Source organism: Felis catus, chromosome B1 (assembly GCF_018350175.1).
Source record: "Felis catus isolate Fca126 chromosome B1, F.catus_Fca126_mat1.0, whole genome shotgun sequence".
Classification (NCBI taxonomy): domain Eukaryota; kingdom Metazoa; phylum Chordata; class Mammalia; order Carnivora; family Felidae; genus Felis; species Felis catus.
In genome coordinates, this window is record NC_058371.1 from 152,828,909 (window position 1) to 152,850,181 (window position 21,273).

The window sequence follows — 21,273 nt, forward strand, 5'->3', positions numbered from 1 at the left end:
TTTGTTTAATTATAACAGGAAATATTAGCCTCATATATATATATATATATATATATATATATACACATATATATATATATATTCACTTCTCTATAATTCTGGCCACTTGACTCTTCATGTCTTCATTGTAAATAACATCTCAGAATATTTTCCTGTAATATCCCTTTGAATCAGTGACAATATATTTTGGATATTTTTCAGTTGTTTCTTCACCAGATATATAGGTATCCAAGTGCTTTGAGTCTTTTCAACAAACCCCTCTTTCCAGGTTGTTTAACATTCTTCATTGTTTATAATGATAGTATTTGAATTTGTCATAACTTAGTGCTGTGGTAAATGTAATGTTTAGTATAAATTTTTTATACAAATTCAAAGATTTGCCGATAACATATAATGTTTAGAAATGTTAAAATGAGATTTACTTATTTCTCCTTAAGTTATAAAATTGGTTTCTACGTATTCCAATCTCATGGATGATGTTCCATCTTTCTATTCCCTGTACAGTGAAGAATTCATCCGTTTTGTAACATATATATATGTTTATTTGTATATATAATTTATATTATATTATATTGTGCTATATAACATTTAATATTTATATATTAAGTATATATTTATATATTTATATTTATTTATATCTATTTAAAACATGCCACAAGTCTTTCTCTTAAGCAACACTTATAAAAAATTTTGTTATGTAATTATGTACTAGGTGTTTTTTAATTTATCTATAAGATATCCCTATGCTAATTTTAAATACATCTAAATGTGAATGTGTCAATAATAATATATTTGTTTGAGGTGCATGCAGAATTCAGAGATAAAAACTCTGTCTATTCTTTTCTTGCTTTGGAATTTCAGATACTAGTGGCCATATTAAGAAGCAGAGATAAAAGGAGAAAGCAAGAAATAATTGGAATGCTGGTAAAGTAATCCTCTACACTGCAGCAATTTACAATAGTGTGTTATATATAGAAATAGATCAGTCATTGTTTTCAAGCCTGCTAAATAAAACTGAACTCTTGGAATGGCATGGCACTTGACCTTTCCTGGTTTCACCCGCAGTATTTAAACTGGTGCAAAGGGAACACACTGGCAAGTGTCTTCTGTTGACATGACAGATTCTCCTGGTAGTTCACACAATGTTCAAAAGGCACAAGTCCCTTGCTTCAGAACGCAAGAGAGAACTATTTTCCCGAGGAGCTACACGGTCCATCCTGAAGAATGACTTGAGAAACTTCCACTGTTTGTCGCATTTTGTGCTCTCAGCGGGCCCTCTAAAATCAATTCCAGTAGTTAAACATTCAAAAACTACGCACTTTGAGATTGAAGTACTTGATGCTCAAACAAGAAAGCAGATATGTATTGTGGATAAGGTAAGTTATATTTGTTCACTTAAATTTCTTTTATCTGCACCAAAGATTATTGGTCACTTGATTAAATGCTGACGAAGTTGTATCAAAACATAGTCCTGACTTTTAACGTTAGTTTTATGATGAGTAGGATAAATACTTCATATACTATTTCAGTAGAATATATTCATAGTCAGTTTAAATAGTAGCTAATTATTATGTCTGTTTTTTCTGTTAAGGTGGACCATTGTCGAGAGGTAAAATTTCCAGTGCTCAGCTTCTCAGTCTTCACAACAAAATTTCCCTAGGTTTTTCTCTCTGTATACTTCATTACGTATTCAAATTATCATAGAGTTTATTAGTGTTCACAGAAAATAGCAAGCGAAAGGCGACAAACTTACTAAAAATGATATTTAGCATATATGATACAGTCTAGTCATTTAAAAATTATTTAGAATTCATTGTCTTGAAAAATGAACATTTCACTTTTTATTGAAAGTTTACTTATTTCAAAATTACAGTGTTTAAATTCCTTAAAAAAAGTCTCACTTAATATGTTAAACATTTTTATATTCACATCAAAGATGTTTCATTCAGAAAAGATAAAATACATACTTCCTGGGTTAGAAAATTAACACATAAATATACGTGTACATCATGGATATACGTATGTGTATACAATATTTCATCCCTTGTCTGTTTTTCATTGGCTTGAAAGGTCACTAGCAGTTTAATTTATTGAGAAAGATTGACATTTTTTACAACAATATATTTTCATTTATTTTGCTATACAGACATGTCAAATAAGCTTTTTTCTATTGTTCTAAAAATAAAATTCAGTTACTGATTTCATTTAACTATACTCTAGCTATGTTTCTGGATAAGAGGGAGAGACAAAACTGTTCCTGCTTTTAATTGCAGAAGATCATACGTACTTTCTCACTTAGTAATTGTAAATCTATGACCAACCTATTAGCTAGTAACAGTAACTTTTATTTACATATGGAAATTAAAGAACTTTACAAGTTCGTAAAGTTCATAAGTGGAATGCAAGAGATTCAAAACTATTTGTATGGAATTCCAAATCATATTATTTTTCAATACTACCACTAGAGTCATATATAAATGAATATATATTGTGGTAATAGAATTTTAACATAAATTTCATGCATGTTGTAATTTACTTCTATTTTAATACCTCAATAAGGTTTTTGAGTTTTTTTTATATCATACAAGACTAAGACAAAACAAAACAAAAAATCACCCAGAGGTTACTGATGTTTGTATTATTTCACTCTTAAAATTTTTAAACTCATCAGAAAAATACAATTAAATTAAAGGAAAGAAGGTAGTGAATGGATACTGAATTGGTCAAGGATTTTCAAAGATCAAGATTCTAAAATGAGACTGGCTTTTGTGTCCTTTCTGACTTGTGTCTAAACCTTGATGCAAAATCCATCTCAGAGTAATGAGAAACCGCTAATGGGCTGCTAATTATTTTTTCCCATATATTTAAATTTTGATATTGAGATTGTATTTGAAGGTAAGACATGGGGGTTTACATTTTCAATTATTAATTAAATTGTGAAAGAAATTAAGCATGCAGAAAGCCAATATTCTTAAGAGACAAAGATTTGGTTTAGGAATTTTGGTTTAAAGGCAGACAGTCTCTCTGCTGTCTTGTTACCCCTCCTTTGTGGTCTATTCAATAAACTTCTATCTCCTTTAAAAAGAAAAGGAATTTTGGTATAGAAATTTTGCTTACATTTCAGTAATTCTTGTAATTGCACTACCAGTAGCAAACCTTTAGGGAAACTCAGTAGGCCACATAGGGGATTATTTCTGGATTCCTCACCAGCCTTTATTGCACAATTAACACCAGATGATGTGGAAGTTAAAACATCCAAGTCTTTGACTTGTCAGTAAAACTGGATTTTGTTTTGTCTTGTTTTAGTTTGGTAGTTTGATAAATTGTCCCAACAATGCAAGACATTTAAAAGAAAAAAATCTGGATTAATTCACATTTTTTTGCTTCATGATTCCTAAAAGTTCAAATCTGTAAATATGAGAAAGATTGATTTTGTTTATTGTTCAGGATACTGTTTTGCCTAGACAAAGTAACAGCTATCTTAGCAGTAAGGTCATGTTAAGTGCCTTTCATTGTACTTGGCTCTACTCAACATACTAAATAAGTATTGCTTATGACAGTCCCTATCTTTCAGTAAGCACTGTGTTACAAAGCAGTAAAAGCTAAAAGTCATGGACGTTGGAATTAAATATATCTGGACCAAATCCCTGCTGCATCAATCATATTTATCAAGGTGCAGAAAACTCCCTGACATGCTGATCACCAGGACCCTTATTTAGAAAATAGGTTAATAAAATCTGTATGTAAGCTTGGAATGAAAACTAAAAATAATGTATGTAACATATTTGTCATGATGCCTTGAACACAATATATAAACTAATATATATATATATATATATATATATATATATTAGTTTTAATAATCATTTCGAGAGATAAATTTAATGTGTATAAATGTAAAAGAAAAAATAAGTGATGAACCTTGTGATACTGGCAGAGTTTAAATTTGACTCCTTGATAATTGCCCATTGACATGATTTCTTATAATGCATAGATTAGATATAAATATTCAAATAGTTTGAGCAGAATATATGTATGTATTTTAGTAATATATGCTGACCTCTAGTAGAAAGTTAGTTTTCATCTAGATACTGTAATTTAAACTTCGATATAGACAATGTATCTACTAAAGATATTCATGAAACAAAAACATCAAAAGAATTCCTGGGATTAAAGAAAATATACTGAGTCATGTTCTTTTACTTAATATCACATACACATGTACATGCACGCACACATACACACACACACATGCATGCATAGACACATGCCTGCATGCACACACACACACCCCCAAACGAGCAAAAGCCTCTTGCCTTCACTATCTTCTCCAGCTTCTGCTTTATTTCTATGAATAAATCCTCTTCATATTGTCTATCCACATCCTCTTCATATTGTCTATCCACATTTCTCTTTTCATTCGATCCTAAAACTACTCCATTTAGGCATTTGCCTCCATACCTTTTCAGTTTGATTTTGCCACAGCAAAAACTCCTTGCTAAAATCCAAAGGTCAATTCTAATGCTTTATCTTAGCGTATCAGCAACATTTGCCACTGATAGGCACTTCTTCCTCTTTTGCTATATGAGTTCAGGATAATAGACATATTTAAAAAAAAAACTTATTTCATTGCTTCTCCATTTTCTCTTGCTGCTTCTTCATCATCTGACTTACTAGGTGTGGACTGTCACCAACTCAGTCATTGAAACTTCTCCCAATATTTACTCATTTACCTTTTTGAATCCCATAGCTTCAAATATTATCTATTGATGACTTTTATATTATATGTAACTGTAGCTTATCTTTTTCTCCTCAACTGTCAATCCATTTATCTATGTATGTATACATCTCTGTATGTATCTCTATCTATCATCTATCTATCTATCTATCTATCTATCTATCATCTATATTTACCTATGCATCTATCTATGTATCTAGTTATGTATCTACCCACCCATCTATCTGGATGTTTACTAGGAATCTCAAACTTAGTATATCTAAAACTGAACACTTGGTCTTACCTCAAAATTTTATCAGAGTTTCCGAAGTCAATAAGTGGCAACTGCATCCTTCGGATACCTCAAGTCAAACACTTAGAGGCATCATAACTCATATCTTAATCTCATACCCCACATATAATCCATCGTCTCAGTGATACTTTCAAATATATCCAAACTGACAAATTTTCACCACCTCTACTGCTAGCACTCCTAAATCTTTCCTCTGTTTCTGTTCTTAGCACTTTCAGTATATTCCTTACATAGTAACTAGAGCTATCAGGTCAGATCATAACATTTGCTTCATAAAACTAGTCAGTGTCTTATTTGGGTCCACTTAATTGTCACTTTTTCTTTGGGAGAATTTGCTGACTACTTATTTAAAGTGGTAAAATCTGCCAATATGCTCTATTACCCTATCCTGTTCTATTTCTTTACTACAAGTTATTACCATTTAATATACTGTTTATTTTCCCTTTTTTTCGTTTTGTTTATTATTTGGCCTACCCTGTTATTCCACGTTTGCAAAATCAGGGATCTGGTTTTGTTTTGTTATCATTCCTGTATCTGCAACATTTAGAACAGAGATAAGTGTTTAACCAAAATGTATTGAATAAATTATACCTGTTCAAAAGTTTTGTGGATTTCACAATGCACTCATATTTAGCAGTGATAGTTTTGGGGTGAAAGAGTAGGATATTTGAAAATACTTTTTACTATTCTCTAAATCAAAATATCATTAAAATAAATATAAATATATTCACAGAGAAAGACATTTGATTAAACCATTTCACTAAATGCCCAAATTCTTCTGGGTTTTCTCCAGAGAAAGATGTATAGAATTTAACTTTGTATTAGTGTATAATTTACTGACCATCATATTCTGATTATAAAAAGCTAATAAGGTTTTTATAAGGCAGACAATACAGATGGGGCTATTTATTTAACTAATTTATTTATAACCCATATGTAAGTAAAATAATATGACTAATGTAGGATGAAAAGATGGAGAGCTGGTAGCTGAATTAAAATGTAAATATCATGCTTCTTTTTATTGGAACATAAAAAATATATAAAAAATAATTTTTAAAACTTTAACAATGAGTTATTTTCAGTTGCTCACTATCCCTGTCTCACTTCTATTTTGTAAAATGTCAAAAGCTTATCTAGTGATATATTGATGGTTCAAGAGCACAGCAAGAACTTTAAAAGCTAGGATTGATAAATGTTCCCAATATCATCCCATACTTTTCTCTTTAATCTTTTCTCCAAGGAACTTGACCTCAAGAGCCCTCTTTCTCCTATTATTTTATTTGCTTTATGTCAAAACTCTAAAAAGCATTTTAAAAACTACTTATAGGAGTGCACTTGTTGTGATGAGCACTGGGTGATGTATGGATTGTTGAATCACTATATTGTGCACCTGAAACTAATAGAACACTGTATGTATGTAAAAAAAAAAAAAAAAAGACTGTATAAATAAAAGAAAGCATTCAGTAATTCTCCAATCCTTCTAATGATACAAATATCAGTTTTAACCAGAAAATAGTAGAGAGAATTATAGGGTAGATAGACTAACTAAAAACTTCACTTTTGATAGTCTAGTTAGAAATTTTGAAAATACTTAATTTCCAATATTGTCATTTTTAATACTTTACCTTGGATGGCATGCAACTTAGCAAATATATGTCTCAATTCATTCATTTGCAAAATGAGAATGGCATCTGTCTTAAAATATCGTCATGGCAGCTTTCACAATTTCATGTGTATAGAAATGACAAGATCTTTTTCTTCCACTCCTCTCCTTCTTCCTCTCCCTTCTCTTTCTTCATCCTCTTTCCTCCTCTATCCTTCCCCTCTTCCTTCCATCCATGTCCCCGCTTTCTTTCCTTCCACCTCAGTCCCCTTCCTCCCATTTCTTCTTAGAGCATGTTATAATTGAAAGGGTATGAGCTTTGAATTCACATAAAATAGAATTTTAATATGAATCTGGTTGATTTCACGTTTCCTTGGACATAATCCAATATCTCTGCCCTTTATTATAATTTTCCGTAAAAGGATTTAGATATTGTTATCCATCCGTTTATAAAGTAAGAATGGTGGTACAGAGATTTGAAATGAAGAACTTAGTGTGTATTAGAATCAAGCTTTGAACTGGCCAATATTTGTTCTGGGCTTTGCTCTTAACTGCCATACACTACCACCTGACATATACTAATGACTTTCATTAGTCCAAATTCTCACGTTCTGTTTTCATTTCATGACTGGGACAGGACATCTGACTTCCCATACAGACAATATGTTTCAAGACAGAAATGCTATTTTCTTTTTTCATTTATGGTTTGTCTCTCTCTCTCTCTCTCTCTCTCTCTCTCTCTCTCTCCTTTCTCTCTCTCTCCCTCTCTCCTTTCTCTCTCTCTCTCTATTTTTTCTTTCCCCTATGTTCATCTGTTTTGTTAGAGGTGCTATTTTTGAAGGATGTCTACTTCCCTTCCATTTGATACAAAAGAAAGTTCCAAAGTATTCTTCAGTTTTTTATATACAGACATAAAATAACATTAATTAACATTCAAACCTAGAAATTAAAAATACCTTTGAAGTCTCTATAATGATAAATGAAGCAACAAACATGCACAAAGTGTTTATATCATTAAAAATTAAGAAATTAAAATGGATTATTCCTCCACAAAGAGGGGATTAATGTAGTCTTTTTCTGTGAGTCCTGAAGAGCCTCAATGCCTACTCCTCTCTTTGCATACACTTCAGAATTCCATAATACAACATGCATGTCTTATTTCATAGAATCAGTGTATTTGATATTAATATATTTTAAATCATCTGCCCTTAGATTTCCCTCAGAAAAAGTAGTCCTACCATATTGAACAAATGCATACTGTCATGAGAAGAAATGTAGTGTAGAGGTTTATGCTCAGAAGTCAGACATACTTGTGTCTGCAGCTGAGCTTTGCAAATTATTAATATTTTATCATCTTAACATGTTACCTAACTACTCTGACTCTTGCTTTTCCATGTAAGGTAAATATCAAATCAAAATACAGTAAATATCTATCTTCCAGGAGTATCTAGGACTTTTATATTTGTGAAATGTGCAAAATATACCACCATGTACCACATTATTGGTTTTCTGTAAATTAAAGCTGTATTTTAGATAATGGCAGTAGGTAAGTAATATTATTATTCCATTGGCACAGGAAAATAATTGAATTAATACTTTTTGGCTGTGACTATGACAATTTAGTCATTATATAGTAACAAATATAAACTATTATGTGTATTCCTTTAAATTATGTCTACATTTTTCCATTTTCTAAATATATCACCATGTAAGAAAACCATTTTTGTTTATGAGCAAGCTATAAAGAAGATGTCATTTTATCTTCTGTAAAATACGAGATGCAATGACACTCTTTTTAGAAGGTCAACATAGATGAATAAGTTTTAGAGGATGCATCTTGAAAGAAAAGAGTTGAAATTTACCAGATTCAGCGTTTCTCCAGCTCTATGTTTTGCCATCTTATAGTGACCATTTATTAACTCAATAGATATCTACTAAGATATTTGTCTAGTTTTCTATTATATGTTTGAGATAATGCATTAACTCAAACAGATGCAATTCCTGTTCTCATAGATTCTATACTCTCCGGTGGAAGCCAAACACTGTACAAGTAATTTTAAGTGCAAAGATACCTACACAGTGAGGGGGTGGAAATGGTAGTTTGGGATAGTAAACAAAGGGAGATAATCTGTGAAACAGCAGAATCTCCTTGGAGAAATTATGTTAATATGTGGCCCAGACAGTGGATAATATGGAAGAGAAATAGGGGGATATGACAGATAAAGGAGGTAGAAAGAACAAGACTTGTTTGGTTGTGAAGAATGAAGGTTAGGGAGGATGCAAATATGATGTTGAATTGCTGTTTAAACTACTGGGATCCTAAGAACAGTAAAAGTTATTAAGTCCTTTATGTGTTTTTGTTTATTTGTTTTCTTGCTTTTCTTTCTTTTTCAAGTTTTTACTTGAATTCTAGTTAGTTAACATACAGTCTGATATTGGTTTCAGGTTTAGCATTGTTTGCTTTCTTATTTTTGGTGCAGACAAGTACAGAGGCAGGTAGGAAACAAGTGCTCAGTTTTGCTCATTTTAAGTTAGAGATCTCCATGAAATACCCAAGAAGAAATAACTAGTAGGCATTTGGGTGTGAAGATGTAGGACTCAGGAGAGTGGTCATGATTAAATATATTGACTTGGGAATTAGAAATGTGTAGGTGATCTTTGAAGCCATTACAGTATAGAAGAGAAAATTTCAAAAGAACAATATAATGAATAAAGGAAAGAACCAACTATAGAGGCCTGAGGAATTCCAATATGTAAAGATGTTAAATAAAGGGAGGTTTGAAAAGGAAACTAAGAGAAGTTTCCAGAAGGACAGCAGAGGGTAACTGTTTCATCACAGAAGCCTAAGAAAGAATATTTGAGTGAGAAGGGCAAGATCAGTAGATGTGACTAAAAAGCACAAAGAAATACGATAAGTATCCCTTGAATTAAGTGGTATAATGCTCATGTTTAGTTTAATTAGATTGCTTTAGGTACAGTGATTTGGGGGGAAACCCAGTCTAGAATGGGGATGACAGTCAATGGGTAATAAGAAATTTGGCTTTCCTAGAAAAGCATTCTTTTATAGGCAGCAAAAGTCTTGAAAAACTTAAATGTTTCAAACTCTTCATTCTTCAACTCTGTATTAACTCCTATGTAGTCCAATTCACATACTTTGGGTTACTGTTTACCCCTTCTTTATTACTCCATTTTTCATCAATCTATACTACTCACCAATCCCAAAATAATATTGTAATTTCCATTCCTTGAGTTTGGGTAAAATTTGATCCCTCTGCCTAGAGTGTTCTGTTACAATCTTCTGTCTAATTCACAACCATTCCTCATGATCAAACTGAAATGACAACTTCTTTGTGTGCCACTTATGATCTATAAGCAGATGTGTTATTTGTCCCAGAAACAGTTAATTGAAATTTCCACTATAGAAGTTATATAGTCTAGTCATTGGAAATGAGCATTTGTAAGCTATCTTGACAACTTGAAAGAGTAATTTTGTGTTTGTTCAAACAAATAATTTTTTAAATGAAAATTGTAAATAGTTCATCAGTATTTCATTTTTCTAGCAATTTATTTTCATTGTATTTTACAAATGTATCATAGAATTTTTTTAAGAAGTGATGTTTTATCCTACATAGTTGGGAAGCATTGAACTAGAGGACATGGGAATGACCTAAATGCTATTATACAATAAATATGCTTTGGATGCAAGATTAGTACATGTCATATCGAGGCTCCTCTTGGATTTTGTTCTAAAAGTGTAGGTTCTTTACAGGTAAGATAAAATAATAATGCTCAAATATTTGCATTGTAAATATAGAAGAAAAATTATAGCTGAAATGACATGCTTTTAGATCAGTGAAAGTGAATAATAAGGGAGTTTAACACAAATTATATACTAAGGTGGCTAGGGAAACGATACTTTACCATCTGATAGAGGTTTAAGCATGAGGATGAAAAACAAAGCTAAAGTGACTGGAAGGAGGCACCCAAAAGGATTTTATACATTTATATAACAATTGTTTTATATATATATATATATATATATATATATATATATATATATATACATATATATATATATATGTATATATATATAATTGTATTTATATAACAATTGTTATATATATATATATATATAACAATTAGCAAAGGTGGGCTAGAAAGAACATCCCAGGAAGAATTAACATACTAAAAGTATTACAATCTCAGATTTCAAGATATACTACATAGCTGCAGCAGTAAAAACAGTAAGGCAATGGCACAAACATAAACACAGATCAATGGAACAGAGCAGAGATCCCAGAAATAAGCCTATGACAAAGGAGGCAAGAATGTACAATGAGGAAAAGACAGTCTCTTCAATAAATGGTTTTGGAAAACTGAACAGCTGCATGCAGATTAATGAAACTGGACCACTTTCTCACACCATACACAGGAACAAACTCAAAATGGATTGAAGACTTAAATGTAAGACCTGAAAACATAAAACTCTTAGAAGAAAACATAAACAGTAAACTCTTGGACATTGGCCTTACCAATTTTTTTTTGGATCTGTCTGCTCAGGCAAGGGAAACAATTAGGACTATACCAAACTAAAAAGCTTTGGCAACTGCCAGAGTCCAGCTCCAGCAGGTCCAGGGGTTCCTGAAGGAAGAACGACGTCGGTGAAAATAAAACAAAACTAAAATAAAAAACTAGAAAATAAAAAACTAAAATAAAAAACTAAAACTAGAATAAAAATGGACACAGACAACAGCAGTGTGTTGAACTGGCCGATTTATTGTAGTAAACGTGACATTATATTTGCTAGTGATTTCCTTGTAACATATGTCATCTATGTTTTTCTAACATTACCTAATTTTGAAAATGTTCTTATGTGTAAACAACCTTTAAGAAATAACATGGCGATTTTCCCCTAACTTTCCCGCATACCCTTTGATTATAGATTCATTTCTTGCATTATTCTATTATGCATCTGTGTTTATCTATAATCTACAAAGCATTTGCTTTGCTGTTCTCGTGAAAGGACCTCCATTTCTCAACACCTCAAGTGGAACAGTTATAGGGACATGACCTCCCAACCACACGAGGCCAGAAGAACAATGTGTTTGCCTCGGTCCGAGGTGCCAGGAAGGGGCTGAAAAAGCCTTAGAAACCCATGCCTCATACATTCTCAGAGACACAATGCACCTAGGAACCAATGAACCATTCTGTACCTTAACTGACTAGGTTCAGTCATCATCTGAAATGCCTCCGGGGGGCCAGGTGGGGCTATGGGTTGAAGTCACCTGTGCCCAGAGATACACTCCTTAGTTGCCGGAGCGAGGCTTTCAAATCCATATGTCTCTCCTTTACAGGCCCTCTTTGCTGGCAAATGCATAAGGCTATCCTTCCTGTAAGTAGAGGAGTCTCCATAGGGGATGGCAAGGGCTAAACGTAAGGCTACACAATTTCTTGCGGAACCTTATTTTCTTTCCTAATGGTTCTTTTCCCAGGGGGCCTGTTGAGGGCAATTCCCCAACAGACAATACCCCAGGTTGTTTTAAGGCCGAATTACCTAAAAGCAAGAGTGCAAGAAGCTTCCGTGTCGGTGGGCCGCCTTGCAGTCACCAGTCCGTCCACAGCCCGGGCCCTGCCAGCCAGGCTGGGATAGCTCGGCTTCCAGCCGGCGACAAAACAAAAAGGCAACTTACTAAACGAAAGAAGATATATATAAATGATATATCAAAGAAAGGGTTAATATTCAAATACATAAAGAACTCCTACAATTCAATAACATAAAGCAAATAATCTGATTAAAATTGGTCAGAAGATCTTTTTCTCCCAAAGGAGCCATACAAATAGCCAACAAACACATGAAAATACGTTCAGCATCACTAATCACCAGAGAAATGAAAATCAAAATCACAATAAGGTATCACCTCAAACCAGTCAGAATGGTCAGTATCAAAAGGACAAGAAATAAGAAATGTTGGTGAGGATATGGAAAACGGGAAACCCTCATGCATTATTTGTGGGAATTTAAATTGTTGCACCCACTGTAGAAAGTAGAAATACCATACGATCCAGTAATTCTGCTATGGGGTATCTATCCAAAGAAAACAAAACACTAATTCACAAAAACATATGATGTCCTATGTTTATTGCAGCATTATTCACAATAGCCAAGATCAGGAAGTGTCCATGAATAGATGAATGGATAAGGATGTTGTATACACACACACACACACACACACACACACACACACACACACTGTAATAGTACTCAGCCATGAAAAAGAATGAAATCTTGGCATTTGCTGCAACAAGGATGAAGCCAGAGGGTATTATGCTGAGTGAAATAAGTGAGACAAAGATAAATGCCATGTGATTTCATTTATGACAGGAATCTAAAAACAAAACAAAAGAAACAGAAACAGACTCATAAATTCAGAGAACAAATGTGGTTGTCACACGGTAGGGGGATGGGCAAAACAGGTGAAGCAGATTACGATGTACAAACGTCTAGTTGTAAAATAAATAAGTCATAGGAATTAAAAGTACAGCATAGGAAATATAGTTAATAACATTATAGTATGTATGGTGACAGATAGTATTGATGCTTATTATGGTAATCATTTCATAATATATATAAATTGTCCAAATACTATGTTGTACACCAGAAACTAATATATATTGTATGTCAACTATACTTCAACTTATATATACATTACAAAACAATAGCATGAATGGTGTACAAAGAGCATCCCAGGAAGAAGAATTAGCATATTAAAGGCAAAGAAGCAGAATAGTAACAATAAGCCTTCTGGCCTACTGTAATTAAGTTCGTGATGTGATGTTGCAGAATGGAACAAACTGAGAATAGATAGTGTGGTTAGGACTGATGGTAGAGTCCCAGATGACTGCCTAGCATCTGGACTTTTTCTTTTCTTTCAGATCAGGGGGTAGTATTTGCCATTCAGCAAATTAAATCCGGTAACAATATGGAAGATAGAATGGGCAGTAGAGAGTCTGAAGACAGAGAGCTCCGTAAAACTGAGAAGCAAATCTCTTTTTAAGTTTATTTATTTAGAGGGAAAGAGAGAGCAGGTATGAACAAGCGAGCAGGGGAAGGTCAGAGAGGGAGAGAAAAAAAATCCCAAGCAGGTCCTGTGCTGTCAGCCCAGAGCCCAACACGTATGCTGGCTCCCAGGAACCATGAGATTATGACCTGAGCCGAAATCAGGAGGAGTTGGTCACTTAACTGATTGAGCCACCCAGGTGCCCCAAGAAGTAAATCTTTTGGGGAACTTACTCAGGACTGCCACATTTGGGAGGCAATGTAGTATCAAGGGCTCTGCTTAGGTTTTGAGGGTACTCAGCCACCCCTCATGCTTAACCAGCTTGTGACTTTGGGCGATGTCCCTATTTTCTTTTCCCTTAAATTTTATTGTGAGTTATCTCACTGGGGTCATCTGAACAAATACCATTGTCTAGTAGGTTTTTCTGTAAGGAAATATCTATGGCACAGAGCCTTGAATAAGTAGAACATTGCTAAACAAATTGAAATCTACAGATGTAATAATAACATAAAATTTGGGGGAACCTGGGTGACTCAGTCGGTTAAGCGTTGGACTCTTGATTTTGGCTTAGGTCATGACCACGGTTCGTGAGTTTGAGCTCCACATGGGGCTTCAAGCTAACAGCACAGAATCTACCTGGGATTCTCTCCCTCTCTCTCTGCCCCTCCTCTGCTCACTCTCTGTCTTTCTCTCAAATAAATAAACTTAATTTTTTTAAAAATAATAATCTAAAAATGTTTCACATCATTTAAGTATGTTAAAAACTACAAAATAAAGGAAGGTTTAACAAAATTTTCAAAATGCAATAAAAGTATTGAGGTTATTTTTTTTTCTTTTGGTATGTGTATATAACTCATATTTGGAGAGTAAGTAAAATAATTCAAATAAAATATAAATCAAAGGACACATCTTTAGGACACCATGGAAACTTTAAGAAATATATATATATATATATATATATATACACACACATATACATACATGTATATACATGTATATATACATGTTATAATGTATATATACATTATGCATACATGTATATATACATATATGTATATACATGTATATACATGTATATATACATATATGTATATATACATGTATATATACATATATGTGTATATATATATACAGAATGTGTATATATATATATATATATACATTTATTTCTAATTTAAACTTTACTGGACAACACCCTTTTTGTAACAAAGCAGAATAATTATGCAATAAATATACTGTAGCTCCTATCAAATGTGGTTACAGTCCATGTAGGTTAGCAAAATGTACATATCTGGTACATTAGAATTGAATGTTGTATTAAAGGTAAAAGGAATATGATATTCCATTACTATTTTATTTCAGTTAAGTTTGGTTTAACAGGGATTTTGCTGTTTGAACTTGTAATGAATCAAAGCAATTTTCTGTATATAAACATGCTATGCATTTGTCAAATTAACCCATGGCAACCCATGGGTGCCAGATGGTGAGCCAAGGTTCACCTCTTGTGGTGAGCCACAAGAGGTATAAAAATAGAGAAGTCTATCACCCACAGGTTTTGGAGTAAGTATCTACAGGCTTCAAGGAGCCACATGGGGAGGTGAGGGAAGACAGGGTACAGAGAAAGACAGGACCTAAGGCATATGCCTTTAATAGGGTCTGTGAGTAGAGTGCTAGGGGGTTCCTGGACTAAGGCCAAATTAGCCAATTCAAACCAAAAGAGGGGGATTTTGGTAAGCCCCAAGGAAGCCTTATCTTAGGGGCACATAAAGAGAAGCCATTGGGAAACAGGGGAAACCGGTGGTCCGAAGGGCTGCCGTAAAGTCATATCAGAGTGCATATTTACTTAGGACTATGAGGGCTGCTATCCTGGGCAGGTCCTTGTCTGAGGGGCTAATGTCAGGTTAAAGTCACTGCAGGCTGCTTGGTCAAACAAAACAGACGGCAGAACAGCAATATCATGAAGTAGCTTAGCTAAACTCTTGATAAAACCTGCAGATGAACATAGTGTGTTAGTTCTTATGAAGTTCACGATGAAGGAATTCTTACTCTTTTCATGATCTAACAGTTCAAACAAACAAACAAAAAATAAAGATTATGCTTACATAATGTGTTTCTGGGAAATAATTTTGGTTTGGTATTTGGTATGCTTCTCTTTGATTTTTTTTAAAGAAATTATATTTTAGGCATGTACGTTGTCCAGATTAACATTTTACTATTACTTTTGGGTAGCCTGATAAAGAGCTATTAAAATCATCACATATCTCGTTGCTGGGATCTTAACGTTACTTAAGTGTAACATATTTTTCATCGCTCCTTTTATAGGCCTTCCCGCTGAGAATTATCTAGTAACAACCCTCTTTCTTGTACTATTACTCATAACATCAGTATTTAACAAATGAGCGGTAATTTAAGGCAACATTGAGAAATAAACATTCCACTTTTTGTTTTGTTTTTTAATTATCTAAAGGCTTCAGGGAAAGAAGTCTGAAGGTGCAATATCACAGATAGTGAAAACTGATAGTGATATCATATAAAGCCTTTTAATATCCTCACAACACAAATTTGTGGGCACACATTTTTGCTTCTTAACAGCACAGAATATAGCTGTGATGAAATTTATATTTTTGCTAGAATCAGTGCAATGACAGAATGTAAGTTCCATGCAGTCCCAAATTATATTATAAAAAGTCAGTAATCTTAGATTTATGTATGCTTATACTGTGTCTTACCTTCTGCTGTGAAAACTATGCTGTTTGCTTGGCTACATGATCAGAGCTCAAAGGTTTGGAGAGGCAACCATTGTTTGAATGTGATAGTACTCTTAAACTGTGTTCAATTGATCATTACATTCCTATAAGAATATCTTGCAAGGATATTATCCTAGAACATCATCTGCCTTTCTCTTCCCTCCCTCCTTCTTTCTTTCTTTCCTTCCTTCCTGTTTTTGTTGTTTTTCATATACGTTGAAGAATATCGATTTTCCACTGTAATAAACCCTAGGAACACCAGCATGAAAAACAAATCAAACCAAACAAAATATGTTCCTTCCTCTTCAGACATTCGCTATAATTTGATGGATAATCACATGTAAATAGTCCAACACAAGATAATATAATACAAGCCAAAACAGAGGAATGAACAAGGTGCTGACTGAGTCCAAGGGGATGATGTTCTTTTTTACTTACTGCAGAAATTGAGAGAGGCTTTAGAAACCTCCTCCAGTTATAAACAGACCTGGCACACTGACGGATCATCCTGAGGATATCTCTAACAGTAAAGGGCAATCTCCTAAAGTAGAAATTATCTCTTCTAAATGCCTTATATCCTCAGCTTTTCAGGCTTTAACAGAAGGCATATGGCTATAGAGACACCTCTAGAGAATTTAAGAAGGAAGGCAAAGATGAATTCTCTACTCACTTAACAGTTTTCAAACGTGCAAACTTTTCGGGTTTCGTAACATTAGTATGTTATATTTTATTAGTGGATTTTTAAACTGACAGTCATCAAATAATTTCCAATCCCCAGTGATCTACTGGGATTCAACTAAGTAACCTGAGCCCACTGGTCACCACATTAAGCCTATGAATGTCACACTCATTTATTTTCCTATAAGAAGTTAGTTCCCTTTTAGAAAGATTTATTGTAAACTGCCTACCACATCTACATATAGAATATTTTATTTGAGAACTGATCTTACTCTTAAGTCAAGAATGTTGTACCTCTGCCTTCTTATAAACTCATCATTTTAACATCATTTGTGTAAGGTGTAAATTATAATCTGTCTTTTTTCTTACTGCAGTTTATCTTTTCTTATCACACTTTTCACTGCTTCCAAAATAAACATTTAATATTACTTCATGTTTGGGTGGTTCTGACTTTGCAATTACTGGTTATTTGATTTCTTAAAAATAAAAATGTAATGTAATTATTCATTTCTTTTAGGAAAACATATGATGAATTATTGGCTATGCAACTGAGTTTGTCGATACTGGTCTGTGCACCTTTGAATAATATTTTTATTATCTGCTTCTCATTAACTTTATTTAATAAAATCCATTTATAACCTGAACTTAATTTCATAAGGACTTTAACATAGAATCCTGAGACACTCAGATGAATGCTACTTCTTTGGAACAGATAGGAACATTCCAAAAAGCTTTCACTCTAAAATTCCTGAGAAACTGATTTTGCCTTAAGTTCTATTTCATGCAGAATTCTTTTAACTAGACATTATAAGAAGAACACAAACAGCAAGAACAGCCACAAACATTGAGCTCTTGACTATAAAAAATAAAACCTGCTTCATTTCAAAATGGGAAGAACAAATCAGGTGGGTTTTCTTTTTACAACTATAAAAAATAGATCCATAAATGTACTTCTTTGTTTTTACTTTCAATCAGCATTTCTGGCATTACCCCGACATACTGTCTTTGTAGGCCTTTGTTGGTAATAGAATTCCTATGACTTAATGGCCCACGTATGTCATAATTTAAGAATGTAGGTACAATTTCACTAAAATTCCTAATTTTTTAGGCTATTTCTTTTTGATTGTGCTGTAATAGACAGAAACCTGGACTAACCACTTAGCTTTGCTTCTGCACACAATGACATGATACCCCTTCTGCCAGATTACATCTCTTCTAATTACCCACATCATCCACCATCACATTCATCCTAAGAGGAAGGACCAACACGTGGAGTCCTATCATACATAATGCATGGGTGACGGAATGTGCTATTTTTTCAGATGCGCCCCTGCTGTTGCCTCATGGTTATTCATTTGGGAGACTGAAGACACCACACTCAGCAAGTGATTGCAAGATGATCGAAGTGTCTCTATCAGTAGAGAATTCATGTGCGGAGCTAATTATTTAATGAGTTGACAGTGAAAGTTTCGCCTTAACACAGTTTATCATTCTGCTTCAATTCTCTGAAATTTCTCCCTATTTGTACTACATTCAAGTAATCAGTAAAATCATTTTATTCTATACATAATATATCCCCTCTCTGAACTTTACCATCCTACTTCAAATCGTCATCGCTTCTAACATACAGACTGATCTACAGATACACAATATATGATACACAATATAAGTAGCAAAACAGTAAATATAGTATAATTTGTATCACCTGTAATTATAGCCCATACATGTTTCACAGTATCACCAGATGCTGAATTTGGAATTTGTTATTATAGATGAAATCATTTTATTTTTGCATTATCATTTTGTCACCTAGAGTCTGTTAAATTTACAGAAACCAGATCGATTCTTCTAAGAGTTACATCATGTCACTCCTCTGATGAAAACCCTCCAACAGCTACATATATCACTCAGAAGAAAATCCAAGCTACTCTTCCATATTCTAAAAGGTTATTCATTATCTTCCCACTCTCATCTCTCTCTCTGGTCATGCCTTTAACCAAGCTGTCCCTAACTCACTCTGCTCCAAACACATTGGCCTACTTGCTGTTTCTCAAATAATCTTGATATAGTGATCCCTCAGGGTCTGTGTCTTTGATGTTACCTCTGTCTGAAAGAATCTTCTTGCATCTATCTGCATAGTTTGCTTTGTAGCTTAAGCCTTTGCTCATAACTTTACCTCCCTATCAGAATCATGTTTCTTCTTTCCATCATTCTGATCTCTTACCTCTTTTATGTTTTTTTCTTAGAACTTATCACCCTCAATGTATGACATATGTATTTCTTAATTGTCTGTCTCATTTCTTGAAAATTGGTTACAATTAAATATTAGTTCAGTGTGTGCCATTATGCCATAGTATTTTAGAAAGTATATTCAGGTGTAAGACTGCGTACATTTAACCCCTGCGTACATTTAATGTTTGCTTCTTATTGGCTGTGACAGGACACAGATCTCTTTTTCTTATTTTTTTTAATGCTTATTTATTTTTGAGAGAGAGACAGACAGAGCACAAGCGGAGTAGGGGTAGGGAGAGAGGGAAAACCAGAATTTGAAGTAGGCTCCAGGCTCTGAGCTGTCAGGACCGAGCCCAACACTGGGCTTGAACTCATGAGCCATGATATCATGACCTGAGCTGAAGTAGGTTGCTTAACCAACTGAGCCATCCAGGGGCTCCTAGAACACAGATCTCTTAACATTTGAGTGCATCAGTCTCCTCTCTGTCAAATGGGGATAACGGTACCTTACTCTGGGTTGTTAGGAATTTAAATGAGCAACTGTTTAGAAAAGTACCCAGTACATATAAGACACTATGTAAATGCTAGCTATTATTTTAAAACAGAACTAGAGAAAGAGAAAGAGAGAGAGGTAGTTTTTTCACTCTGACACACACAAAGGTTACTGGTGCATAGTTGGTGCTCAATTAATATTTTTTTAAATGAAACAGCAAACTCCACACGTATTTACCATATCATATTTGTTGTTAGCTTGGATCCTTTCTTTATTGCATTTGTATTTCATGTTAATAAAATACAAATATGATTTGTATTTGTATAATGGATAATAATTGACTTGTTTTTAATTAATAGTAATAAATATCTAAGCTATAATGCTTGGAATAAATATTATAAACTGCAATACATGATAGTGAACATTTTGTCAAGTTTTTTTTTTTTTAACCCATATTGGTTCATTTATCAGTTGTATAACTTTTGAAAGACATTCATATTTCATGACCACAGTTTCCTAATTTTTTAGAAAGTCTGTGTCAGGGTACCTGGGTGGCTCAGGGGTTTGACTATCCAACTCTTGATTTCAGCTCAGGTCATGATTTCACAATTCTTGGGATGCGGGCGGCTCTGCACTAACAGTGCACGGGGGGATGGGGGACCTGCTTTAGATTCTCTCTCTCTCTCTCTCTCTCTCTCTCTCTCTCTCTCTCTCTCTCTGTCTCTCTGCCCCTGGTTGCATGCATGTGCACACACTCTCTCTAAAAAAAAAAATAAATAAAATTCTCAGTGTCATTACTTCATAAGATTGTTTACAATGTTCCGGTGCCTCCCTGTATAGACCTTAAAGTAGTACCTACAATGGCAAATACTCATTACATTTTCCTCCAGCCCCTACCTTCACCTTTTCTATCTGCCTCCACTATGTGGTGTACCATGGTAAAGAATGAGGTTTGAACCAGGCTATTTGCACTCAAAGTCCATTCTTGTACACTTGTTAGCTGTGTCACCCAGACAAATTACTTAACCACTTGGAGTCACAGTTTTCTTATATGTAAAATGAAAATAGTAGTATTATATCTAAAGCCATAAAGACGGTGTGTGATTTAAATTATTGAAGAAAGGTAAAGGTCTTGGAATTGTGTTGGACTCTAATTGAGCATTCACTGATGTTACTTATGACCACTAGCATTATTCTTAATGGTTTTCAAAGTTGTTTCTCCATTACATGTGAATTTAAAACAAAAATGAGATAAAAGATTTAATTACAATATAGCACTAGCTGGCAAACACACTTCAGTGATGAAAAATGGTAATTTATATCAAAGTAATAGGGGATAGAATAACAAATAGTATATAGGAAATTGAAATTGACCTAAATTCTAGGTTTCAATAACATTCAGTTTCTTTGAGGTCCATAGTAGGACACTTTA

General features: G+C 33.6%; 1 protein-coding gene across 3 annotated transcripts in view; it reads left to right on the top strand.

The window, feature by feature from the left end:
• The first annotated feature begins 1,021 nt into the window (after nucleotides 1-1,021).
• The window catches only part of TECRL (trans-2,3-enoyl-CoA reductase like), a 122,576-nt gene continuing 102,324 nt past the window's right edge, over nucleotides 1,022-21,273 (top strand). The window contains exon 1 of one of the 3 annotated variants that reach the window (XM_045056287.1): nucleotides 1,022-1,376. In XM_045056287.1, coding sequence (XP_044912222.1) covers nucleotides 1,143-1,376 — 234 coding nt within the window. In that variant the 5' untranslated portion in view covers nucleotides 1,022-1,142. The remainder of the gene's footprint in view (nucleotides 1,377-21,273) is intronic. The other 2 variants (XM_045056288.1, XR_006597037.1) reach the window with 2 other exon arrangements.